Source organism: Zootoca vivipara, chromosome 1 (assembly GCF_965207765.1).
Source record: "Zootoca vivipara chromosome 1, rZooViv2.hap1.1, whole genome shotgun sequence".
In the NCBI taxonomy this organism is placed as follows: domain Eukaryota; kingdom Metazoa; phylum Chordata; class Lepidosauria; order Squamata; family Lacertidae; genus Zootoca; species Zootoca vivipara.
Genome location: NC_142582.1, coordinates 112,389,023 through 112,416,006, shown reverse-complemented (window position 1 = coordinate 112,416,006; position 26,984 = coordinate 112,389,023). Strand labels below are relative to the sequence as shown.

General features: G+C 48.3%; 1 protein-coding gene across 1 annotated transcript in view; it reads right to left on the bottom strand.

Annotated features, from left to right (window-relative positions):
* Nucleotides 1–26,930, bottom strand: part of KCNK13 (potassium two pore domain channel subfamily K member 13) — a 70,944-nt gene extending 44,014 nt beyond the window's left edge. Inside the window, exon 1 of the mRNA XM_035101887.3 lies at nucleotides 19,100–26,930. Coding sequence (XP_034957778.1) covers nucleotides 19,100–19,445 — 346 coding nt within the window. The 5' untranslated portion in view covers nucleotides 19,446–26,930. The remainder of the gene's footprint in view (nucleotides 1–19,099) is intronic.
* Between the last annotated feature and the right edge of the window lie 54 nt (nucleotides 26,931–26,984).

The following is a 26,984-nucleotide window of genomic DNA, read 5'->3' as shown; positions in this document are numbered from 1 at the left end:
TAAAATGGGCATAAGAAGCACATTATCAAGGAATAATTCAAACCACTGTCAGTGTTTCACTAAAACTTTAATCCTCATAAAATTCAATCCCAATCATTTTTAATATTCCACATAATCCCATGATTACTCTGGTCCAAATGACAGATTAAGAGTCTTCCCCTTGAAGAATTCATGGGGGTTTAATTAAAGTCATTATTTGCTATAGGATTAATACCTGCATATTTTCTAATGGATGTGTTTAGGAAATCAGGAAGATTACAGCTGTAGCTACTGTGATGCTCTTCAGCTCTTGGGAGGGAAAAACCCCAATCTCATTTGAAGAGTTATTCTGGAAAAGGGATAAAGACAGAACAAAATAAAACACATGCACCAACCCTAGGCAACAAGACTTCTCTTTGCTAATAAAACAAAGCACACTGGAAATGTTACATTAGCACATTCTATAAAAAAGAGAGGAGAGGTTATAGACTGTTACAAGATCAGAGAGTCCTTATACTACCGCCATAGAAGGTGTGAAGAATGTAACAATGGCACTCTTCGTTCCAAGTACGGAAGACTACAAAAAGAAGAAGAGTTCTAAAATAACAAAATTTTATCAGAAATACAGCTCTAGGGTGGTGGGTGGGGAGAGGAACGAAGAGTGCAAGCACTCCTTAGAAAATCTTTCCATTTTGCCGATTCCAAGTAAATTTCTTATTGGAACATGGTGTCTATCAGTAATTATACTGGATAGTTCAAGTGTCCTGGTTTACAGCTTAAAGCCTTCAACAGCTTAAAGCCTCCTCTGAAAACGAATGATTAGTTGTCATTCATTTTCAGAGGAACTTCCTAGACACACTGCTGGTTCAATTAACCCACAGATCTATTCTGGCAGGTGGTGTTTTTCTTCTTCTTCTAACTTTAGGGTTATCGAACTTCCCTCTGGCATGCTGCTAGTTTAAAGGCCTGTCCATGATACCTCTGCGGTGCTGCCGCTTGCCCTTGGTTCCTACACTATCGGTTGTGCCAGAAGTCCAGCATCTTGCCCATTCCCCAGTAGTCCCCATGAAAGCAGCAGCATTAAAATGGAACGGGGTGGGGGAACCTGCGGGCCTCCAGCTGTTGCTGTTCCACAACTCCCAACAACCCTCACTACTGGCTGTCACGGTCCTGCCTGGACCTGTACAGCACCACTGGATGTTTTCAAGATCAATTGATGCTACACCAATGACACGTTGTATCATCGGCTGCAGCTCCCCTCAGACTGCCTGCTGGATACTTGCTATTTCCCTTCTCAGATGACACAGACCAGGATATGATTTAAAAACAACAAGTTTAGTTTATTTATTGGTACATATGCGTGCGGTTACTGGATTGATAATATTGTACATGAACTTAAAACTGTTAACTACACCGGCCTATACCTTCTAAGTTATACAACACACTTAGTTTTATATCACACTGCTATCCTGTCTGTCTGTTCCTTCCCCCCAATACTCCACCTAGCTCTCTGACTCTCACTACCCAACCAACTCTGACTTCCTAACTCACTCAACTCCAACTCCCACTGCAACTGCAACTCAGCTCAACTCAACTGCCTAACTGCCACTCGGGAGGGGTTTTTATCCCTTGGCTGAGCCCGCCCCTGAGAGTTCTAACTATCCCAAGCTTAACCCCTTACTCAGTCAGGGTGAATCTCCACACTGGCCATGCTGCTGGAAGCTATCCAACATCTGGCGGCCCACAGATGTTATGATATAGGAAGAATGCAGGTGTGGGAACACTACCATTTATGTATTTTTCAAGAGTGTTTACAAACTGTCAATGCATAAAACACATACAATGGTGCTATACCGTGGTACTTCGGTTCTCGAACATCTCCGTTGACAAACATTTCGGAACCTGAACACCGAAAACCCGGAAGTAAATGCTTCCATTTCCAAACTTGCCTCGGAAGTAAACCGAATTCCACTGCGTGTTTTTCAATTCTCTCAATTGAATTTGCAGACAACCCTTTGCGCCTCGGTTTTCGAACGTTTCGGAACTCAAATGGTCTTCCGGAACGGATTACGTTTGAGAACCGAGGTACCACTGTACAACAAAAACATTAAAACATCGTAAAATTACAAGATGCAGAACGAATGACCAGCACGAAATCAAATCATAATGTGACGCTTCAGGTATTATTGTTGTGATGTGCAAAGGTCATGTTTGCCTGCCCTGCAAAAATTGCCACACTGTATTTCCGCTGCATTCATAGACTTTCAGTCGGGATCCTGGTGACACAAGGAGGCTCTATCTAGGTCATTGTTTCCCAAGCTTGGGTCTTCAGCTGTTTTCAGACCACAATTCCCATCATCCCTGACCACTGGTCTTGCTAGCTAAGGATGATGGGAGCTGTAGTCCAAAAACAGCTGGAGACCCATGTTTGTGAAACACTATTCTAGGTGTTGCAACACCACCAAAACTTTTCCCATGTTTCGTTACTCAAGTTTCCTGTATCACTCCCCTAAAGTCCTCACTTCCAAAATCCTGTACAATTAATGGTGACAGTTTCCAAGTTAAAATATATACTGTGACACAACTGTACTAGAATTAACTTGCCATATCCCTCTCACCTTGTACCTTGTACCTTCATGTGTCCCAAATCACTCAGCATGTCTAATGTTCTCAGCAAATTTGGCCATTACCTTCAATTAGAAAAGCAATATTCTCAACATTAAATTGGGGGTGCTTGGCACCGTGTATGTCCAAATGAAACACTGTTGTCTTATTAGTATATATTCCATTATGTGATATTAGCCTCCAATGTAGATTGCAGAATGCTACTCAGCATGCGTTCAGCTCAGAAGATGATGGTTGTTGTAGGTTTAGGCAAAATAATGGAAGTCTTTAAGCTTAAACAAGTTCATCAAAACTTTATTTTTAAATAAGTCTTAAAGAGTCTTTCCAACCAGAGTCACGCTTCATCAAGGAGCCATCTTGAATCTCTCTTTAGCTTTTTTTGGTTCCCCTGTTGGCAATTAACTAATAAGATGCCATCTTAACTGGGTGTAGGAGGGAGAGGAGGTCCACTAGTGGGACAGAGAAACATTTTTGTTTCTTTTCTTTATAATAAGCACCATTTTTTTAATCAAGCAAGTGGCCTTCACATGTTCTGCAATGTTATAAATTTCACAGTCCAAGCCTAGGAAATGTAACTTGGTAAGAAAAGAGCCTGAGAAAGATACATAAGACAAAAGATTGCTGCGTGCTGAATTGGTGAACAATTCTAAATGCTTTACTAAATGCGGTGTTTGAGATGAGCTGGGGATTAATAAAACAACACACACACACACACACACACACAGAGAGAGAGAGAGAGAGAGAGAGAGAGAGAGAGAGAGAGAGAGAGATTTACAGAAGGCTGGTTTCTGCACACACACCTCTCTGCTCCACCTAGGAGAACAAGAGAAATTATCAGAGCTCAAGGATGCACTCCAGGCAGGCAAAAACAGAGCGCAAAGCAGAGCCAATGAGAGGTGTGGTGTCAGAAGGAGGTGAGGAGCCTGAGGAGAATTATCAGAGGCAGCTAGAGAGGCTTGGAGGTACCCCACCCCTGGTCTACACAGTTCACTCGTATTAGATATTTTTTTCCAGAACACATGAATTTGCCCAACGTAACACAATGAGCAGTGGTGTACGGTGATTGGACTAACGGGACCAGGTGAACTACATCCAAGAGTATTAAAAGAACTGGCACAGGTGATTTCAGAACCACTACCAATAATCTTTGAGAATTCCTGGAGAACAGGCGAAGTCTCAGCAGACTGGAGGAGGGCAAATGTTGTCCCTATTTTCAAAAAGAGGGAAAGAGAGGACCCAAACAATTACCGCCCAGTCAGCCTGACATCAATACCAGGAAAGATTCTAGAGCAGATCATTAAGCAAACAGTCTGTGAGCACCTAGAAAGAAACTCTGTGATCACTAAAAGTCAGCATGGGTTTCTGAAAGAATAAGTAATGTCAGACTAATCTGATCTTGTTTTTTGACAGAATTACAAGCCTGGTAGATGAAGGGAACGCTGTGGATGTAGCCTATCTTGATTTCAGCAAGGCCTTTGACAAGTTTCCCCATGATATTCTTGTAAAGAAGCTGGTAAAATGCGGGCTAGACAATGCTACCATTCAGTGGATTTGTAACTGGCTGACTGACCGAACCCAAAGGGTGCTCATCAATGGGAGCTGGGTATGTTTAGCCTGGAGAAGAGAAGGTTAAGGGGTGATATGATAGCCATGTTCAAATATATAAAAGGATGTCATATAGAGGAGGGAGAAAGATTGTTTTCTGCTGCTCCAGAGAAGCGGACACGGAGCAAGAAAGAAGATTCCACCTAAACATTAGGAAGAACTTCCTGATAATAAGAGCTGTTCGACAGTGGAATTTGCTGCCAAGAAGTGTGGTGGAGTCTCCTTCTTTGGAGGTCTTTAAGCAGAGGCTTGACAGCCATATGTCAAGAATGCTTTGATGGTGTTTCCTGCTTGGCAGGGGGTTGGACTGGATGGCCCTTGTGGTCTCTTCCAACTCTATGATTCTATGATTCTAGGTTTGACCTCCAGATGTTCCTCTGGCACCTCCTTCACACAGCCCAGGAAGCTTCTGCCCAGCTTAGGAAGGGAGGCGCAAGGCTCCGTTGGGTCCAAGATCCTTCCTGCCATCTTCCCAAAGCCCATCCAGCTTTCGGAAGGAGGCAGGAGGGCTCCAGCATCTCATCAGAGCCCTGGAACCTCCTTCGCAAAGTCCAGGAAGCTTATGCCAAGCTTAGGGAGGGGGGGCACAATGCTCACATGCACGACATCAGGACATCACACGCATAACATCAAGCACGCCCCTTGCAAGCTAGCACCTCTGGCCCTAACTGTTCCCGTGAAAAATTTCACCGCACGCAACTGACAATGAGAAACCACTGGCATGCAGGCCTGATCTGGCCCGCCAAGCTTTCCCTGGTGGCTGCCAACCTGTTTCAACTTTTCTGTCCTGTATGTTCTGTAAGCAGGGCTTATTCTAGCATACAGCAGGTTACCACAAAAGGGTGGGGGTGGGGAGTGTGCTGGCTGCTTGCGCATGGGATGGTGGGGAGCTTAGAAGACACTCTGTGTCTGTGGTGTATGCAGAAACCTGCATGTGTAGAATATGGATGACCATCATCATGATCATTTTCTTTGTATGCCGCCTTTCCACAGTTAAACAATGCCCAAGGCGGCTTACAACATGACAAGATTCGCATAATTACAAAAGCCAAAAACAATAAATAAACCACATCAAAAAACACACAACCAAATGGAAAACAATTTCCACATGAATCAAAATCTAAAACTAAGAATACAGCATTAATATCACAGTTTAAAATGACATAGGTAAAAAAAATAACAGCAATTTAAAACAAAACAAAAACAAAAATGGAGCCCTCTCTGCCTAGCAGCAGCAGCAACAACAGTCCTTTATGGAGCCTGTCAGTCCTTGCCCTAGGCCAGGTGGTGAGTGGCAGGATTGGGGCCCTCAGGTGCTCAGCAGGGGAGTCCTCCTGGACCACACCCAACACTGGAAGGTTAACCAAAAAAGGGGGGGCTTTCAATCCCTGCTACAAATGGCCCCCATATCACTCTCTTGCCACCTCTCCCAATGTGATTTATTTACAGCCTCCAATGCATTAAAAATAGACTATAGGGTGTTTTTATGGCTCAGAAGAAAAATATAAAACACAACCCACCTACCGATTTGCCCAGGCTAGTACCCCCAAAGCAGTATATGAGGGCACCAGGTTGGTGAAGGATGATTTAGCACAATGTTCCTAGATGATGGGATTTGAGCAGCTTTGTCCAAATACTTTTTGTCATTCACCCACATAGAGAAATGCCGACTGGCAGAAAGAACAAATGCCTAACTCCATTAGTCTGTTGATAAAAAGGGTCCTTGGGCCTTTGTGCCACACGGCTCTTTCAAGTCAAGGATTCATCTTTGCTTGTGAACCCAGGTGGGTATCGTTGCAGCCCTCTATAGATGTGTGGCTTTCATGAGCAAAGAATGCCATTTGAAGAAGACAACGCTTCTGCACAATTTATTTCAGATGCATATTTATAGTTTTCAGAAGCCCCGGTTCTGAAAGTCTGCTTTACACAGAGTTAAACTACTTTTGCAAGTTGACAGGAAGACTTAAGAATTACGGTATATTGCCTACAGGGTCTTACTAACTGAGAATAGAAGGGGCAGCGAATATCAGCATAAATGTACACCCCCCATCACAATTTGTTATCTTTCTAAACAGTGCAAAGCAAATGGAAGTGGTTCCCCTTTGTTCCTGTTCTAGTTAGATAAGCCATGGAAACACATTTTGACATCAAGGGGGGAAACTTGTGGAAATTTGCCATCAGATATATTTTAGGAGACCTCTATTCCAGTATTTTCAAATCAGAAGCGCACAGTTAATTAATAGAAACAGAAGCAGATATGTGGAAGGCAACAGGTTCGAAAAGTTAGTTTGGGCATCTGATAGGAAAATAGAACTTTATCCTGGTTGGTCACTGTGGGGAGCAGGATGTCTCCATATGTTCTCACCAACTTAAATAAACTACAGAGGATAGTTTTCAGTATCACAATTTCTTGCATTTGTCTTTAAAAGAGTTAAGTTTCATAATAATTAATTACTCTTGCCCATAATGAGGTTATGATGAGAGTCCAATTTGGGGCTTGGCTTTTTGGAAATGTAGCAGAAGTAGCTCAGTGGTTTTCAGGTGGATATTCTGACAAATCTACGACTTTGTTTCATCTATTATAAACTAAACAAACTGTGAAGCAGCCAGAGGCCATCCTATACCAAGGTGTATAAGTGACAAAGGAGTGTTATTATTAATAGAAATGGGTCTTAAGAAAGCCTGTTCCTGAAAAACTACTTATTACTGGGAACATATAGTCCATGTCTCTTTTGAAGATCTTCAGCACTATTGATTTTCAGCTCATAGCTGCGTATCACTACAAATAAGCCAGTGAGAAGCCATTCCCAAGAAAGATCAGTTCAAAGGCAGGAAAAAATAAGCAAGCTTTATATTCGGGAGTGTGTGGTAGATTGAAGGCAAATCCTACTTATGCCTATTTAGGACTGGAGTGAGGGACACTTATTTATACTACTGCAGATTTCCCCAAACTGGTGTCCCCTCCAGAAGTCTTGGATGCCAACTTCCATCACCCCCAATCAGCATGGCCAATCGCAAGGGGTGGCAGGCAGTGGCGTAGGAAGGGGTGTGTGGTAGGTGCGGTCCGCCCCGGGTGTCATCACTGAGGGGGGTGACAAAATGGCAAAAATATGTGCGTTTCTCCCCCCAAAAAACAACAACAAAAAACCTGGGCTCATGACACTTAAAAAAAACAAAAAACTCCCGCACCCCCCTTCCTACACCACTGGTAACTAGGTGAGGCGGGGGGCACTGGGCGTCACACCGCGGGGCCTGCAGTGTGCCAGAGCCACACGCCTCTCTTGAGGGGGAGGCGACGGGCAGACTGCTTGCAAGCTCCGCGCTTCTTTTTTGAGCAGCGCCACTGGTGACAGGTGTTGCAGTCGAAACATCTTGAAAACAGCAGTTTGGGGAAGGCTGTTCTAGAGTGCTTGAACAATTTGATTTATATGTATTCCATTTTCTTCCAGGGAACTCAAACCAGTATATATCGGCTTCCCAGATGGTCTCCTATCCAGGCATTCCATTGTATTAATTGTTTTGATGAATTTACTTATACGTTTTGATGAATTTTGATGAATTTACTCATATGTTTGATATTATAGTGTTTTTAATGCTACTGTGATTACTGTGAGCTCAACATTTGTTGTTGGAAAAGCAGAATACAAATATTAAATCAAATAAATCCATATCAGCCCCATTTAGCTTCAAGCAAGATTGCTAAACCGTGTGCCTTCAGACCATTTCTTGGAACTAATTTAAAATTTTAAGGAGAGGTTTATTAATCACTTAAATGGTGTACTCTTATTAAGTGTGCTGGTTTGGGCATAGCAGGTAAAAAAAGGTAAAGGTAAAGGACACATGGACTGCCAAGTCCAGTCAAAAGTGACTATGGGGTATGGCAGCGCCGTCTTAAGCGCCCCTGTAGCCATGGTGCGCCAGATCTCTCCGGCGCCCTCCCGCCCCGTTTCCCGGCACGGTGGGCAGGTGGGCGCCGCGTGCAGCTGCGCAGCGGACCGGCGGACCGGCCAGCCAGCGGGCGGGCGCAGCTCGCGGCGCCCTCCTGGCGGGCCGGCGCCATGGTGCCCTGCGCCACCGGGGGTCTACGATGAGCCGGCCCTGGGGTACGGTGCTCATCTTACTTTTCAGGCCGAGGGAGCCGGCATTTACCTGCAGACAGCTTTCTGGATCATGGGGCCAACATGACTAAACCGCTACTGGTGCAACGGGACACCGTGACAAATGCCAGAATGCACTGAAACACCATTTACCTTCCCGCCGCAGTGGTACCTATTTATTTACTTGCACTGGTGTGCTTTCAAACTGCTAGGTTGGCAGAAGCGGGAACAGAGCAACCGGAGCTCCCCTCGTCACGGGGATTCAAACCACTGACCTTCCGATCAGCAAGCCCAAGAGGCTCAGTGGTTTAGACCACAGCACCACTCACGTCCCCTTAGTAAGTCATGCTTTATAAAATCTCATCTGCATCTCACTTTGTGGTTTGGAGTAAAAGATTAAACCAGTCCCCTGGTTTGGATGTGTATGTAACGTATACCTCAGCCCACATAAAAGAGATTTCTACCCAGCACCCAGCTTCAAAAAAAGTATTCCAAACAATCAAAAGCAACCCACAGCATTAAGTTTGAATCCCTGCAAAGCAGTGTTCTAGAGATGCCATCATTCACTGATGACTATTCTACACAGGAAATGAAGTGCCTGGTGGCCAATTTCATTGAAATGTCTCAAATTACAAATACATTAGTTCCTGAATGGCATTAAAAAAAAAAACCACCTTATGTAAGTGCGCTTGCTGTTTTCTCCGTTTTGCAGCAAATTCAAATTCTGCAATTGTCTTCTAGAGCAGACATAGTCTATTTAAAAAACAATAACTGTGGAGTGGGCCAGTTCATGACTTTGCTACCAGCCCTGGGGACCATCACTTGACTGTGTAAGTTGCTTGTGATAGCTCTCCAGAGCCTAAGATAACTGGGAGCAACAGCCACTGCAAGCAGCAGAAGAAGGTGTAAGTCATTGCTGAAGGGGTGAAGAGCAAGAAGCTGGCTTAGCCTTCACTGCAAAAATTCAGAAGGTTTGTGATGAAATGGGTGTTGGTTGCCAATTGGAAAACCTGTAAAGCTTCAGATTTTCATATTTTAACCTCAGATGTGGCACCTGCAGATCTCTAGAGAAGCTGTCCTGTCTACACTGACACATCATCTCTTGATTTTCATTTCCATGAATGACACTAAAGGCTCATCCACACTTGGCTTCTGCCCCATGCTTTCCATGCAGAGACAAGTGTTTCCTAGTCCCAGCATAAGCACTCCCCTGCCCCCCGCTTTCACCAGGAAAATGCACTCTTTAATGCTGATGACAATTTGGGTTTCTGCGGATTGCCAAGAGCGTTAAAGAGCTGGTTTCCATGAGCAAAGTAGCCAGGTGTGGGTGGGTGTGAAGAGAACCCTGATACAAACCGGAAAAGCATGGTGGGAAATGAGTGTTGATGAGTCCTTACAAGCACTGGTCAACATCTCTTGCATGTGTGAAGCTGAATAGCCGCATCATTTACCCATGTTTCCCACATTTTAAGACACCGTCTTATATTTATTTTACTCAAGAAAATAAGCCTATGGCTTATTTTCGGGGGGTGTCTTTTAAAAAAATTATTATTACTGTAAGTACCCCTCCTTACCGCAGCCAGCATTGCTGCTGCTGGATCCCGCTGGCTCAGGGCGCACAGCAAGGACAACGCCTCTGGCCAAAAGTTTAAGGGGGGAGTGTCGGGAAGTTCCATTGGGGGGGGAGTTGGAGGCACAATATTCCTCCATTGCAGGGCCTTCGTGGTCCCTTCCAATTCCACAATTCTGTGAAACTGAAGGACATCATCGTCAATGTTGGCATATGACAAAGGCGACCCTAAGCAAACCAAGCCGAGAACGGATGGCACAGGCAGAAAAGTCCCTCCTCCCCTGACGCTGCGGTGGACCTGCTGGCGGTGCTGAGCGGGGGGCCAAGGCCATAGAGCATGGCTCGCGCAGGTGACTGGAGCGGGAGCGCAAGGGCTGCCGTGGGGCTGAGCTGCACCATGCGGGCATCGCTGCTGGTGTTGCTGCTGCTGAGACTGGCGCTGGCGGGGGACGTGCCCGTTCCTGCGGCGGTGGTGAGGGCGCTGGCCAGCTTGGCGCGCTGCACTCGGCTGTTGATGCTGCTGCGCCGCGCAGATTGAGGAGCCGGCCTGCAGAGTTAGCGCCCAGGAGCGCCGCACGGAGTATCACCTCCTCAATCCAGCACGGCGCTGCTGGGCACTGACTCTGCAGACCGGCTCCTCAATCCGGTGCTCCGCGCAGCGCTGATCAGCGCCGACCCGACAGGCCGCCGGATCAAGGGAGCAGCCTGCTGGGTCGGCGCCCAGCACCGGATCGAGGAAGCTTCCGGGGGGGGGAGGGAGAAAGAGGGAAACGGTAGGGAGAGAAAACGTGCGAGTCCTCTCCCCTTTCTTTCCTGCTTAGCTGGCTTGCGGGCAGGCTGAAGCAATCGAGCCAACGTCTCTAACGACAGAACAGCCGTTTTCTCTCCCTGCCGACACCTTTTCCCTCTTTCTTTCCTCCCTCCCACCACCCTGGAAACCGATGGAGGCGAGGATCGATTGCTTTGGCCCGGGGCTTGCCATTTTACAGGAACAAACAACGTGAAAAGGAAAAAGAGGCAACAAGCCCGGTCAGTGGCGTCTCCCTCCCTCCACCAAATGGAACTTCCCGACACCCCCCCCTTAAACTTTTGGCCAGAGGCGTCCTCAGGCCCCGTTCACACCTTTGCTGCTGGGCGCCGAACCTGCACGTAGACCTATGTCTTATTTTCGGGGTATGTCTTATATTTTTAAAATCTTAAAAATCCTGCCATGGCTTACTTTATGACTACGGCTTAAAAAAGGGGAAACACGGTAGGAACACAAGAAGGGCTGTAACTCAGTGGTAGAGCACACACTTTGCATGGAAAAGGTTCCAAAGTTCAATCCCCAGCATTTCTAGCTCCACCTAGAAATGTCCCCTGCCTGATACCCAGGAGAGCCTCTGCAAGTCAGTATCCCCAGTTATAAGCTAGATGGCCCAATGGCAGAGGCGTACTCAGGGTCCCTTGTACCCTTGGCAAAGAGCTGTAGTCATACCTCGGTTTAAGTACGCTTCGGTATGAGAAATTTCAGTTTAAGTACTCCGCGGACCAATCTGGAATGGATTAATCCACTTTCCATTACTTTCAATGGGAAAGTTCGCTTCAGGTTAAGTACGCTTCAGGTTAAGTACAGACTTCCAGAACCAATTGTGTACTTAAACCGAGGCACCACTGTACTGGCATCCCTCCCACCCGCTGAAAAAAAGAAGCAGCCAAGGTTGCCTGGATAGGAGGAACGTGCTCCCTGCCTATAAGTCACTCCAGGGAGTCCTTTTGTCCCCTCCAGCAACAGCACCTTTTCCTGCTGGAGATCCTGGCGGATTCCCTGAGCCGAGAGAGAAGGAGCTCCAGGTGTCTTGGGAGGACTCCCAACACCTGATAGGTGATTGCTGCACACCGCCTCAGGCCTACCCCCCCCCCCCCGCCGGCTGGGGGGCCGGTTTCGGCAACCCCTAGGTACACCTCTGCCCAATTATCTAACATGGTATAAAGCAGTTTCTTAGATTCCTGCAGGATCAAAGGTCCAACCTAAGGTGCTTCTTAGGAACTCACAAGCAGAACTTGAAGGCAAGCAGCCTCCCTCTGCTGTAGCAATTGGTTCTTCAGTGACATGCTGTCAGAAACAGTTTGTCCATCTTACATAAAACAGGGATAGGGCAACCCAGCAGCAGCAGCAGCAGCAGCAGCACCCCATGTTGTCAATTACAACTCCAATCAGCACCAGATAGTATGGCACCAATGCCCAGGGATGATGGGAGCAGTAGTTCAGTGACACCAGAACAGCCACACATTCCCCATCCCTACCATAGGAAATCCATGAGCCCTTTCTCCCAGTTCGGATCCTTAGGCAGCCAAAATGACACAATCCATTCACAAGAGGGAGGTACCAGCTGGCTCAGGGAGACCCAGAAGTTTGCACAAGTAAGCTATAAATAAACTGTTTTTAGGAAGGAAAACAAAGGGGAGATATTTCAGTGAAGACTGAACATGCTCAATGGATATTGATTGATAGTAGATTGCAGAGGGTAGAATGGAATATCCTGAAAAAGGGCAAAGCTGGCTGGCTAAAATTCTGAACAGGACCTCTCCAGATAGCAGGTCCCACTTTCCATCACCAACAACCATTGACAGGGCTTTCCCACAGGAGTCTGTATAATTCACTTTCTATACTTTGTATAGCTTGTGAAATATACTCGGAGTCGAGAGTGAATTTCATGCTCTTTATTCAGCTCATAGTCATCAAGGAGAAGAAGAGAAGACGAATCGCTCTTTTCCCAAAACCATCTGCTTATATACATTATTTACACAATGGGCCTTGCGTGATTGGCTACTTCAGGGCTACACCTGTGGGCCAATTATATTGTGGATTGACTTCTGCCTGCAGCCTGATTGGCTGCTCCTACAGGCCAATCAGGTAGCAGATTCACTTCTGCCAGCCGCCTGATTGGCTGCTCCAGCAGGCCAATCAGGTTGCGGATTCACTTCCACCTGGAGTTGGATTGGGTAGCTCCCGCTGATTCTGAATCCTATTGTTCTAGGATTCAGCTCAGTACATAACACCCCTCCCCTCTAAGTTCCAGTCCTGCCCGGGAAGTTGCATTCGTAGTCCCCAAGGTCTGCTGGCCGCCTCCGTGTGCGTTGTGGCCTGGGGTGTTCCTTGGTCAGGGGTTCTGGTTCTGGCTCGTGTTCCGAGGCTGCTGGCTGTGCTGGGGCTGTCTGGTCTGGCGCCACTGAACCACTAGGTTGTGGCTCTGGTTCCGGTGTCCTTCCAGCCTCGGGGCGCCCCTCTGTGCCTACTGCTTCTGCTTCCCCTGCCCACCCCTCTCGCTCTACAGGCCTCACTGCCCTGCTGTCCCCTTGGGACCCCTCTGTCCCACTCTCCTCCCGGGTTCCTCCTGGGAATCGTCGCCGTAGCTGGTCGCAGTGGCGGCGCCAACATTGCCCCCCTTCCGTTAGTACCTCGTACGACACGGGACCGGGCACCTTGGTGACTGTGGCGGGTACCCATGCTGGGCCTGCCCCAAAATTCTTTGCATACACTGGGTCCTGGGCCACAAATGTCCGGGAGATCCTGCCTTTCCCCACCACTACCTCATCCTGAGCTCTGTCGGGGTGAAGTCGGTCCAGTCTAGTTGCAAGGCGCCGGCCCATTAGTAGTTCAGCTGGGCTCCGGCCCGTCGTTGTGCTTGGGGTGCTGTGCTGTGCTAGAAGAAATGCGGCAAGGCGGTATTCCCAGTCCCCTTGTGTCATGCGGCGGAGGCTGTCCTTGGTGGTCCGCACCATGCGCTCCGCTTGGCCATTGGTGGCAGGGTGGAATGGTGCTGAGCGGATGTGGCGGATGGCGTTCTGCGCTGTGAAGGTCTGGAACTCCTCTGACGTGAATGCGGTTCCATTGTCCGAGACGAGGGTGTCAGGGAGCCCGTGGGTTGCAAACAGCTTACGTAGTACCCGGATGGCTGCCGCCGTAGAAGTGGACGGTACCAGTGCGACCTCCAGCCATTTGGTGTAGGAATCCACCACTATGAAGAATGTTTTTCCCTGGAAGGGGCCAGCGAAGTCCACGTGCAAGCGTGACCATGGTTGTCGGGCGGACTCCCAGGGCTGGACTGGGGCCCTTGGGGGATCCGGGCGGGATTCTTGGCAGGTCTGGCAGTGTTGGACCCAGGCCTCTATCTCTCTGTCAATCCCCGGCCACCACACATAACTCCTGGCAAGGGCCTTCATCCTCACTACCCCTGGGTGTGTCTCGTGTAGGGCTGTGAGGACCCTTTTGCGGAGGGGCTGGGGAACAACAACCCTGCTTCCCCATAACAGGCACCCCTTGTGGGCCGACAGTTCATGTTTGCGGTTTGTGTAGCCAGCGAATTCTGGCCCGGGGCTGCTGCTGGGCCATCCTCGCCACACCCAGTCCAGGACCCGGGAGATGACCCTATCTTTTGTGGAATGGTGCGCAACTTCTTGTGCCTGAATGGGTCGGTCGGGAAGCAGCTCCAGGGTCATAACCTCTTGCACAGGCGCTGGGTCGGGGCCTGTTTCTGGTAGTGGTAGCCTGCTGAGGGCGTCTGCGTGGCCCATCGCCTTCCCAGGGCGGTGGATTAGTGCATACTGGTAGCCGGCAAGGAAAATTGACCACCTGAGGACACGTGGAGACAACACTTGGGGGGTCTGCTTCTCGGGGGCAAACAGGCCAAGCAACGGCTTGTGGTCAGTCACTATGGTAAAGGGCCGCCCGTACAAGAAATCATGGAATTTTTTTACGCCCTTCACGATTGCCAGACCCTCCTTGTCAATCTGTGAGTAGTTTCGTTCGGCTGCAGCAAGCGTCTGGGAGAAGTATGCCACCGGCACCTCTCTTCCATCCGGGAGTTGGTGTCCCAGGACAGCGCCGATGCCATAGGGAGAGGCGTCGCATGCCAGCACCACTGGCAGCCTCTCGTCGAAGTGTGCCAAGACCGAGTTCGAGACGAGCAAGTCCTTGACTGCCTGGAATGCGGCCCTTTGTCGCTGGCCCCACACCCAAGGGGCCCTTTTATCTAGGAGTCTGTGTAGGGGCTCCGCTACCGCTGCCTTATGGGGAAGGAAGGCATGGTAAAAGTTCAATAGTCCCAAGAATGACTGAAGTTCGGGCTTGCTCTTGGGCGCTGGGGCCTCACAAATGGCCCGTACCTTGTCACCGGTTGGATGGACCCCTTCTGCGTCCACCTTAAATCCCAGAAAGTCCACCTGCGGCACTCCCAGTAAACACTTTTCCCGCTTCACCTTGAGGCCCGCCGTCTGGAAACGGTGCAGGACGGAGCGGAGGCGGTCCTCAAATTCCTCTGGTGTGGGCCCGGCGATCAGTACATCATCGAAGAAGGGGGTGACGCCAGGAATCCCTTTAAGGAGAGAGTCCATTAGATTCTGGAATATGCCTGGTGCCACGCTAACGCCAAATTGCAGCCGCTTTACTCTGAATGCCCCTCTGTGCGTCACAATCGTCTGAGCCTCTGCTGTGGCTTCGTCCACAGGCAACTGTTGATACGCTTGGGCCAAGTCCAGTTTGCCAAAGATTTTTGACCCAGCCAGGGTGGCGAGGACATGGCTGACCACTGGCACTGGGTATGCATGGGCCGTGAGAGCCTTGTTTATGGTGCATTTGTAGTCTGCACAGATGCGGACCGAACCGTTAGGCTTGACGGGTGTGACAATTGGAGTTTCCCAGGGGGAGTTGGGCACCGGCTCCAGCACTCCTTGCTCCACGAGCCGGTCCAATTCCTCGTCTATGCGGGGTTTCAGGGCGAACGGGACCCGGCGGGCCTTGTGCCTGATGGGTCGTACAGCGGGGTCTAGCTGTAGGGCAATGGGGGGTCCTGTATATCGTCCCAATGCCCCATCGAAAACCCCTGGAAACTCTTTGCATATGGCGTCCACGTCCACTTGTAAGCTAGTGCGGTTCACCCCGGTAACGGCTAGCCCCAGAGGTCCAAACCATGCCAGTCCCAGTAAGCTAACGTAGGGGCCCTTAACTACCAGCAAGTCCAATTGTTGCTTTCGCCCTCGATATTTAACCCTGAAGGTCCCCACCCCCATTGTAGGGACCTTACGTTTCTGGAAGTCCCGGAGGGTGAATGGGGCCGGCCTTAGTTTGGGACCCCCATTAGGGCACAGTTCCCTTAATGTTCGGGCCGAGATTATGGATAGAGTTGAACCTGTGTCCAGCTCCATGCGGCATGGGGCTCCCTCTATCTGTACCTCTATATAAATTTTCTCTGTGCTGGGATGGGGCAACTGGAATACCTGGTAGTCCGTGATCTCCGTCGAGTTGCCTTGGTGCATGGTGCCGTGTGACCTGGGGCTCCTGGGTCGGTCATCTGATGCTTGTCGACGGGTGAGTTGAGCCCGACACACCCGGGCGATGTGTCCCAATTTTCTGCACTGCCTGCACTCTGCGTTGCGGAAACGACAGGTCCTCCTCTCGTGGTTCTCCCCGCAGCTTGCACAGTTCCCTCCTTCTCGTCGAGGCTGCTGTGGTGTGTGTGCTGCTTGAGTGCGCCGCTGTACTCGGTGTACTTCCTCCCTGTCAGATTCGGATTCGTCGGTGAGGTCTTCGTGGTAGACCCTCGGTTGGGATGGCGGGGCCGGTCGTGCCTCTTGCGTTGACCTCTCGGCGGCTTCGGTTGCCAGGGCTTCCTCCAGAGCAATCTGGAACGTGAGGTCTTTTTTGGCGTAGAGGCGTCGTTGCAACATCTCGTCCCTCAGGCCACCAACGAGGCGGTCACGAAGCATGTTCTCCAACTCTGAGAAGTTGCATAACCGGGCGGCTTGGCGGAGGGAGGTCACAAACCCAGTTATGGTTTCCCCCGGGGCTTGCCGCTTTGCGTAGAAGGCATTTCGGCAAGCTACCACCGAGGGCTGTGGTGAGAAGTGCTCCTTCAGCCGTTCCATTATTGTTTTGTAAGAGACGGTAGCGACATCTCTAGGTGCAAGGAGAGCCCGGGCGATTTCAAACGTCTCCTCTCCACAGACGCTGAAGAATGTCGCCCTCTTCATGGCATCGTTGGTGACTTCTTTTGCTTGCAGGAGGAAGTTGAAACGGGCGGCGTACCCTTCCCAGTCTCCTGATGCTGGTTTGAATGGCGAGAAGCTGCTGTCGGTTGCCATTCTGGGTTCCTTGGGTCCTGGAGCTGAAGCCTGGATGCACGGTGCGATGCAGCGGTGCAGCAGGTGGCGGTGCTGCGGTGCAGTGCGTGGTGGCGGTCAGCTCAGCAGGATCCCACCTTCGTCGCCAGTGAAATATACTCGGAGTCGAGAGTGAATTTCATGCTCTTTATTCAGCTCATAGTCATCAAGGAGAAGAAGAGAAGACGAATCGCTCTTTTCCCAAAACCATCTGCTTATATACATTATTTACACAATGGGCCTTGCGTGATTGGCTACTTCAGGGCTACACCTGTGGGCCAATTATATTGTGGATTGACTTCTGCCTGCAGCCTGATTGGCTGCTCCTACAGGCCAATCAGGTAGCAGATTCACTTCTGCCAGCCGCCTGATTGGCTGCTCCAGCAGGCCAATCAGGTTGCGGATTCACTTCCACCTGGAGTTGGATTGGGTAGCTCCCGCTGATTCTGAATCCTATTGTTCTAGGATTCAGCTCAGTACATAACAGCTTGTATAATTCACTTTCTATAATCCAGCCATTAAGGAGGTTTTTACATTCATAAAAGGTAAAGGCAAAGGGACCCCTGACCATTAGGTCCAGTTGTGACCGACTCTGGGGTTGCGGCGCTCATCTCGTGTTATTGGCTGAGGAAGCCGGCGTACAGCTTCTAGGTCATGTGGCCAGCATGACAAAGCCGTTGCTGGTGAACCAGAGCAGCGCACGGAAACGCTGTTTACCTTCCTGCTGTAGCAGGACCTATTTATCTACTTACACTTTGACGTGCTTTCAAACTGCTAGGTTGTCAGGAGCAGGGACCAAGCAACAGGAGCTCACCCTGTCGCAGGGATTCGAACTGCTGACCTTCTGATTGGCGAGCCCTAGGTTCTGTGGTTTAACCCACAGCGCCACCCGCGTCCCTATTTACATTCATACCTCCCATCAAACGCAGGAAAAGCAAAAGCGCTGTCAGTGTCGTGAGTGAAAAGTAGCCCCAACACACCAGCAGCCTAAGTGGGATGTCTCGAAGACATCACTTACGCACACCAGACTGTAAATAACCCAAGCTATGAAAGAAAATGTGCGCTGTGCATGAAACAACCTGTGGAGCTCACTGTCAAAAGCAGAGAACTGCACAGCTGGGATACTTTAAAAGCCAATCTCATCTCGTAAATGCTATTATTACAGAGACTTGTTAGTTTGGTTAACGTCAAAGCTTGTTATATCACAACATAGCTCACCAAGGAAAAATATTTTCAAATGCTTGGGATGGGAAATATATTTTGGAGGATTTATATCCTGGACCTCTTCACATATGGTCTCAATAATATAAAACAATGCAAAAATAAAATGTAGTTATAAACATCTGAACAAATCCATTTCTCATGTAACACTCCCCCCCCCCAACTCTTTCACAAGTTTCACACTTCTGGGCAGCCGAACTAAAGTTCATGCACGAAGGCAAAACCAGAACCAACCATGAAAACGGATCACACTCTCTGAAACGGCAACTTTAAATACTGAAGACAAGAGAAAATGAGGGTGCCATGTAGAAGGCACTTTCAATTTTGCCAAAACCAATCATTGCTAATGTATAGTTAATAAAGGAACAAAGGAGCTTGGTGGTACTTCAGGGAAATATTGTAAAAAAGGAAAACATACAGCAGGTGGAGGAGCCTAGAGAGAAGGAAGGAAGGAAGGAAGGAGGAAGAGTTACTGGAAAACTGACTTGTATTGCCAATGCAGAGGCATTAAAAATGGACTTCCCAAAGTGAGCCTGACTTTGCCCTAGCGAGATGAAAGTGAGATGCTTTTCTAAGCACAAAACCCTCCATGTAGATATGACAATAGCATAGGCATGTACTTCAGGCATACGCAGTCCATCACAGCTTCCAACACCGAACAGTGAAACGCACATGTGCTTTGTACTAGCCCCCCACCCCACTCTTCGTACATGACAGTGTTTTCTGATTTGGAAAAGTGCTCACAGGTAACCCAAGGCCTGAGAGAGATGCCCATTCTTGGTGGTGGAGGAAGAGAAAGGGGAGAGGCAGGCAGAGAACAGGCGCGACCGTGCGCTCCCCTCCGGGGCTTTCTCCCACTTACCTATAGTGGAGACCACGGTGCTCACGAAATAAAAAGCCCCCGGGAAATCCCACCGGGGCAGCGTGTTGTTGATTCGGATGCCGGCCACGTAGGCGTCCTCGTACTCGCGCAGGAGCTCCTGCAGCTCGGCCGGCGTGAGGTTGAACCTGTGCGAGAAGTTCTCCAGCCTCTCCAGCCACTTCTCCTGCGCTCGCAGCTCCGTGGGCCGCTCGAGGGCAGAGAAGACAGCCGCGCCGCACAGCAGATACGAGACGATCAGGACGGCCAGGAGCGCAAAGCGGGCGTTGTCCTCGTTGAAGGCGTACAGGCCGGGCGCGGGGCAGCAGCACACCCCGCGGCACCCCATCGCCCCCCTCCGCCCGACGGCGCGCCCTACCGGTGCGCCCCCCGGCGGCCCATCTCACTCGATACTCTGCGGGCAACACGTCAGGAGGCCTGGCCGCCGGTTCCCAGTACCTGGCGGTGGCCGCGACAACGAACCGCGCGATCCTCGACGGCGAGCGGAGCCCCAGGACTCCCCGAGGCGGCGGCGGCGGCAAGGTTGGCGACTGTTGCAGAGCAGGGCGCAGAAGCGAAAGGCTGCGAGGGCATCGCAGGGGTCCCGTCCGTGGAGCCGGCGAGCCTACCTTGAATGGAGTTCAATGGTCACCCGAGGCAGAGACGGGCGGGTGGGTGGCTGGGGGCTTGCTCCCGAGTAGTACAGCCCGCTCGCAGTCGAGGGCTCTTGCGGTCCCAACCTCCGCTCCTCCGACCTCGGCGAAATAGTTCTCGTTCGGTCGGGCCAGTTTCTTTTTCCGCCGGGATCTATAGAGCACGTGGCCCGGCTCGCTTTCCCCGGCTCGCGATTGAAAAAGCACGAACTCCGCCCCGAAGTTCAGCTTTCTTGGGAGTCGTCATGCTCCCGGCGCCGGAGCCTGCTTAGAGCCTTGCCAAATACGACGTGATTAAAAAGAACAAGGGAATGTTTCTCTGATCATATGCAGAGCGCATTTTTCTCTCTCCAGCGAGTCAACACAGCCCGCGCTGACCTATCCCAAGCGTAGATCACAGGGACGGTTTCAGAACCAGGCCAGCATCTTTTACTTGGTATCTAAGCCGCCACCGTTTCCACCCACAATCCACGACGGGTTTTTTTCTCTCCCCCTCATCCTGTGCTTCTCTCCAGCCCTCTAAGGCAGCCCCCAAGACCTGCGCCGGGGTTTAAGGCAAGGGCAGCTCCGCCCTCCGATGCCGCTCTCCGAGCTCAGCCTTCCCAAGACCGTGAACTTGCGGCCAACTCCTTTAAGGGGATGATCCGGGCGCGGCGGGGCGCTGGCTGGGAAGAGCTTCGCCCCAGCCCCTTGCGCCTTCCCACCTCTTCTACTTGAAAAGTCGGACGCCGAGCTCGTTGCTCTTCTGAGTGCGCAACGCTAGGGGCAGGTGAGGGGTTTGGGAAGAAAGCGGACCCGTTTCTTGCCCTGTTTGGACTCAGGCAGCGGCAGGGAAAGACGCCGGGGTCTGACCGTGGTCCCGCGCGGTTGGATGGAGAAGACTGTTGCCTGTGCCATTTCACACCGGGCGGGGATGTTCCTAAGGAGATGCCCAGATGAGATGCTCTTCTTCGGAAGTCCAGGCAAGCAGGACTGTGCTACTCGCGGCCAGCCAGGCGCGATCTCGTCCCTGCTTTGCAGCCGGTCTTCGCGGGCAAAACAAGGTTAGCGGGATCCTGCCTCCGCCTCCGCGCTGCTAGAGCCCCGAGGTGACCTGCTTGTCTCTGGATCGGTCCTGATTCGGCCGAGATTTCTGTGTGGCGCCTTTGTTGCGTGAGTTGAAAGAGGCTGCAGGAGCAGGTGCCTTCAAGTCCATTTTTCTCTGCCCCAGTAAAGTTCCGGGATCCTCCAGCCTCCCAGCAGCTTGGAGGAGGAGGACCGGTCTGCGATTCATTTAACGATGCAACAAATACAGTAGTTAGTCGGGACTGCTATATTCAGCCGCTGACACGCTCCAGTTTTAAAGCTCGCTAGCCTCTCTGCCTTCTGCCTGTCTCAGCTCCATGGGTTATTGCCATTTCCAGCCCATCTTTTCCCCAAGGGTTTCAAGGTGGCCTCCGTGTCCCTCCCTTTAATCACTCACAACGTGATTAACCTGGAAGCCAACCAATGATGAGAAACCAGTAGCTCTTACAACAAACAACAACAACTTATTACCTATACACACACAGCCCATCTGACTGAGTTGCCCCAACCATCTGGGCAGCTTCCAACAGAATATAAAAACACAGCAAAATATCAGACCATTAAAAGCTTCCCCATACAGGGCTGCCTTCAGAAAGTCATATAATTGTTTATCTCTTTGACATCTGAAGGGAGGGCATTCCACAGGGCGGGTGCCACCACTGCCAAGGCCCTCTGCCTGGTTCCCTGTCACTTCACTTTCCGCAGTGAGGGAACTGCCAGAAGGCCCTTGGAACTGGACCTCAGGGCCAAGGGAAGTGGAGATGCTCCGTCAAGTATGCAGGACCAAGACATATTCCGTTATCCATAGTTTAGGAATGCAGGATGTAATTTTGAACGCAGCCTTTTACATGCTCACTTTGTGCTGGATCCAAAGCTGTGACTAATGGAGAAATAAGATATTTGGTGGTGTTAATGCTGTGAGGCCCCCCTCTCATAGTTGCCAAGTTATCCCTTTTTAAAAGGGATTTTCCCTTATGCTGAATAGGCTTCCTCGCGAGAAAAGGGAAAACTTGGCAGCTATGCCCCCTCTCGGCAATCTTATACTCATGGTGTAAAGGTAAAGGGACCCCTGACCATTAGGTCCAGTTGTGACCGACTCTGGGGTTGTGGCGCTCATCTTGCGTTATTGGCCAAGGGAGCCAGTGTACAGCTTCCAGGTCATGTGGCCAGAATGACAAAGCCGCTTCTGGAGAACCAGAGCAGCACACGCAAACGCCTTTTACCTTCCTGCTATAGTGGTACCTATTGATCTACTTGCACTTTGACGTGCTTTCAAACTGCTAGGTTGGCAGGAGCTGGGACCGAGCAACGGGAGCTCACCCCGTTGCGGGGATTCGAACTGTCGACCTTCTGATCGGCAAGCCCTAGGCTCAGTGGTTTAACCCACAGTGCCACCCGCGTCCCTCTACTCATGGTGTATATATGTGCAAATAAAACTATATCATAAAGACACCAGTCTCCACTGGTCTTCATTCCAAGGAAAGCAAACCCTGGAAAAGTGCTGGCACCCCTGGAGTTTCTCACTATTCACAGTATTATATTGTATAAGCTTTTGTGGACTCAAGGCCACTCTCACCAGATGCACAAAATTGGTGGTGCTAGACTTTGAGGTCAAACTGCAGGGACCCATAAAGCTGTTTTTTAATTTTCAAAAACTTCTTATAGGAAGAGGGCAATGGGCCAAGTACAGTGGTGCCTCACTAGACGAATTTAATTTGTTCCACGGGTCTTTTCTTATAGTGAAAAATTCATCTAGCGAATCCCATAGGAATGCATTGAAATTTTTTTGAATTTTTTTTTGCCCATAGGAACGCACTAATTGAATTTCAATACATTCCTATGGGAAACCGTAATTCGCTAGACAAATTTTTCATAAAACGAATTCATCTAGCGAGGCAACCTCTGCTCGAAAAATCCTTTCGTTAAGCGGAAATTTCGTTAAGCAGGGCATTCGTTAAGCGAGGCACCACTGTACATCCATGGCTGCAGATGCTCATTTTATTATTTTTAAATACTTTTTTCCTGCAATGATGTGTTGATTATGCCATGTGTAGCACCAGGGCAGCAAGATGTAAACCCTCATTTGATCACTATAGTTATAATAGTACTGTGATATTCTTGCAAACTGGTTTGTGGACTGTTGCTTTTGCTCTATGTATCAGGAATGTAGAAGCAGTTTAAAGCATAGAATGATAATGGAGAGGTAGGAGGACAAAAATGTTAGATGTGGGCTTTACAGCTAAATAACACTTAACGACCTTATCAAGATCCTTTAGGCAGCTAAATCAAGGGAATAAAATTACCTACGGTAATTGTTATCCTCAGTAGCTCTATATGCACATGGGTGTAGAGAAAGGAATGTAAACAGTGAATTTAAATGGGAGTGAAATGCAGAAAATAACAGCCTGGGACAATTACAATAAAGATTAAGTGTATGCAAAATAAGCAGTGACTATTCACAAAAGCAATGACTGGTAATTTAAAAATTATTTAGTAACCACACTTATAATTCTTTTCCATCAGTGCACAAAAGGTGGTTTATAGACAAAAGTAATGCCTTGCATGCCAATACAAATGATATGAAAAGCAGCAGCGACAGGGAGGGAATAAGCAAAATTCTGGTCCAAACTTTGCCATGAAGTTATGTAACTATTATTCCAAATCTATCTTCCTCTCTTCACTATCCTGTTTGGAACACAGCATGTGTTATGAGAGACTTTTCACAAATGTCAGCTGTCTGCAAAGTTGCAGGAAAACAAAGCTTTTCAGGATTGCATATACAAACTTCCTGCTCCAGTACTTTGGATGGTGTTTTTTTTAAAAAAAAAGAAAGAAAGAAATGGGATCAAAGATAGCTACATTTAATAATATGAAATTCCTTTACATACCAGAAGAGGGGACTCATATTGTGAACATGGCCCACTACTGTATTTCCTCACCAGGGGATGGAAGAGCGGCAGATACATTTCAATAAATATGTGTTTTAAAACATTGGCCTGAATTCTCTGTCAGCAGAACTCCTGGTTACAAAATATTACCACCAGCAAAAGAGCGCCAGCTTTCCTCTGCGGCCCCTTGAGCCCCCTAGAAAGCTACTTCAGATGATGGGGTAACTGCTGCTACATCCAGATGAGTGTGGGGAATACAAAAAATGTCTCCCTCCTGCCAGCAGATCATCTTGGCTACGAGTCCTGGAAGACCTGCTCCCTGCCTTGCAGGCCTTTTTCCACCTGGCCTAGGAGGCTGGGGTCCTGACTGACTCCAACTAGAAATGCTGAGACTGCTGAACAGTTGGGTTATAGTTTAGCGGGGGTTGTTGCTATTTTAGATATTACTTTGTATATTTATTTAATATCTCATTATGATTTATGTGGAAATAAGTTAAATTTTGTTGTGTACAATTTATTGTTCATGACTACTTTTGTTATGTTGTAATTACGGTATGTGATATTTTTCATGTTGTCAGCGGCTTTGAGCATGGTTTTAGCTATGAAAAGGCAGACATACAAATAAAATTATTTATGTATGTACATTGAAAGCCCTTCCACAAACAGAAGAAGTCCTTTTGCTTTCAGAAGCAGTTATTTGGATCCAAGCCGTAATTTCTTGTAAAAACAATAGATATTGGGAGAAATATAATTTAGAAGAGGAAGCAAAATGCTTAATATACAGTTACTAGGCAACATCTTTAGTACTGGGAGATTGTCTATATACAATGCCACTACTACAGAGAACCTTAATTCTTTATGTCTACTCAGTCAAAGGGCTCAAATGGGAGGCAGTCTAATTACTGTTCATGACACTGAAAACAAAAGCAGAATAGCTGACATTATTCCTTGTTTAGTGCAATTTTTGTGAACATTCCTAAATTTTTATATGCATGTAACTGAAGTCAGAGGGTAGACCTATGCATTTTATTTTCAGCTATCAAGCTACATTAATAAGTCTAAACATTACATTGTTGGAAATAATGCTTGGTTATGAATATCTTTTGATAATATTTTCCTCAACAGAGTTCTTGATTACTGCAAGGCATTAATAAGCTCTATACCAGGCATCCCCAAACTTCGGCCCTCCAGATGTTTTGGACTACAATTCCCATCTTCCCTGACCACTGGTCCTGTTAGCTAGGGATCATGGGAGTTGTAGGCCAAAACATCTGGAGGGCCGGAGTTTGGGGATGCCTGCTCTATACTCTTGTTCTTTTGCATATTTGAGGTTTACCAGTTTTCACTTCACACCTGTATTGGTAATGAACCAACAGTATGAAAGTACTTCTTGCATTCATTTCAGATCCTTCAGGTTAAAAAAGTTGAGTGAGAGGCAGTGATATAGAGAACTGGGCCAAAGCAAACAAGATGACTTTTAACAGGGAGAAATGTAAAGTACTACACTTGGGCAAAAAAAAAAAATATGAAAGGCACAAATACAGGATGGGCGACACCTGGCTTGAGAGCAGTACATGTGAAAAGGATCTAGGAGTCTTGGTAGACTACAAACTTGACATGAGTCAACAGTGTGACGCAGCAGCTAAAGAGCCAATGCAATTCTGGGCTGCATCAATAGGAGTATAGCATCTAGATCAAGGGAAGTAATAGTACCACTGTATTCTGCTCTGGTCAGACCTCACCTGGAATACTGTGTCCAGTTCTGGGCACCACAGTTCAAGGAGGATACTGACAAGCTGGAACGTGTCCAGAGGAGGGCAACCAAAATAGTCAAAGGCCTGGAAACAATGCCTTATGAGGAACGGCTTAGGGAGCTGGGCATGCTTAGCCTGGAGAAGAGAAGGTTAAGGGGTGATATGATAGCCATGTTCAAATATATTAAAGGATGCCATATAGAGGAGGGAGAAAGGTTGTTTTTTGCTGCTCCAGAGAAGCGGACACGGAGCAATGGATTCAAACTACAAGAAAGAAGATTCCACCTAAACATTAGGAAGAACTTCCTGACAGTAACAGCTGTTCGACAGTGGAATTTGCTGCCAAGGAGTGTGGTGGAGTCTCCTTCTTTGGAGGTCTTTAAGCAGAGGCTTGACAGCCATCTGTCAGGAATGCTTTGATGGTGTTTCCTGCTTGGCAGGGGGTTGGACTGGATGGCCCTTGTAGTCTTTTCCAACTCTTATGATTCTATGATATCCAGAATACAATATGCTAGGACTGAAAACCAGTGCCTATCTAGGTAACCCAACCATTATTCTTTGGAAAGCTTGAGGAGTACCCAAAATTTGACGGTCTATATCCTGCTTCTGGACTTCCCATAAGCATCTGCTGACTGTTAGGAAAAGACAGTGTTGGACTAGATAGGCCTTTGGCTTGATTCACCACTTTTTATGTTCTTCTGCAGAGACCTGCCTTCACAAAAACTGTTAGGTATAAACACCATATACTTGAGCTATTAAGAGTAGAAACCCTACAATTTTCTCGATGAAGTCAATTTGCACTTTCCCTACACTACGCCATTCTGTCTTCAATTAACTAGAGCCAGAATGGAGATGGTACCATAATTTGTTTTCATTTCCAACAGCAAATTAGCTCTGAACAATTTTGTGGCTTGTTCCCAGGCATGAACAGCTTCCAAAAAATTGCATGCAAGCTCAAGGCTCACACATAAAACCAAACCACAGTTTAAGACTGAACCAACCTATTGTTTCAATCCTAAAGATGCATGTTTCAAATTAAGCCCTATTGGAATCGATGAGTCTTGGGCTACAAAAACCACTCCTATTTTGCTTCCCAATATTTTTAAACCATCAGTTGTACCTGAAGCTCAGGGTCCACTTCAGTATCTCATCTCATAGTGAATGATCGGTTATTGCTTAGAAACCAATGGATTATTATTTCTGCCGTATTATACAACACCTGTCAACACAAGAGCTCGGTTCTATACATGTTTACACAAAAGTCACTCTCAGTTAGTTCAGTGGGTCTTATTTAGGAGTGGGCACTGAACAGGAGATGGTGTCATTTTGTAGGCTGGATGTTGCCCATACACAATTACTTATCGCTCCCTACTTTTAAAGATGAAATAGGAAGCCTAACTATCTTAGATTACCGCCATAGCAACAAACTACTTTATCTACATCATATGCTTTTATCTGGATTTCATCCTTATAAAAATATGCAAAAAGGAAATATATATATGCGATGCCTCAGTTGAAAAGCATTGTA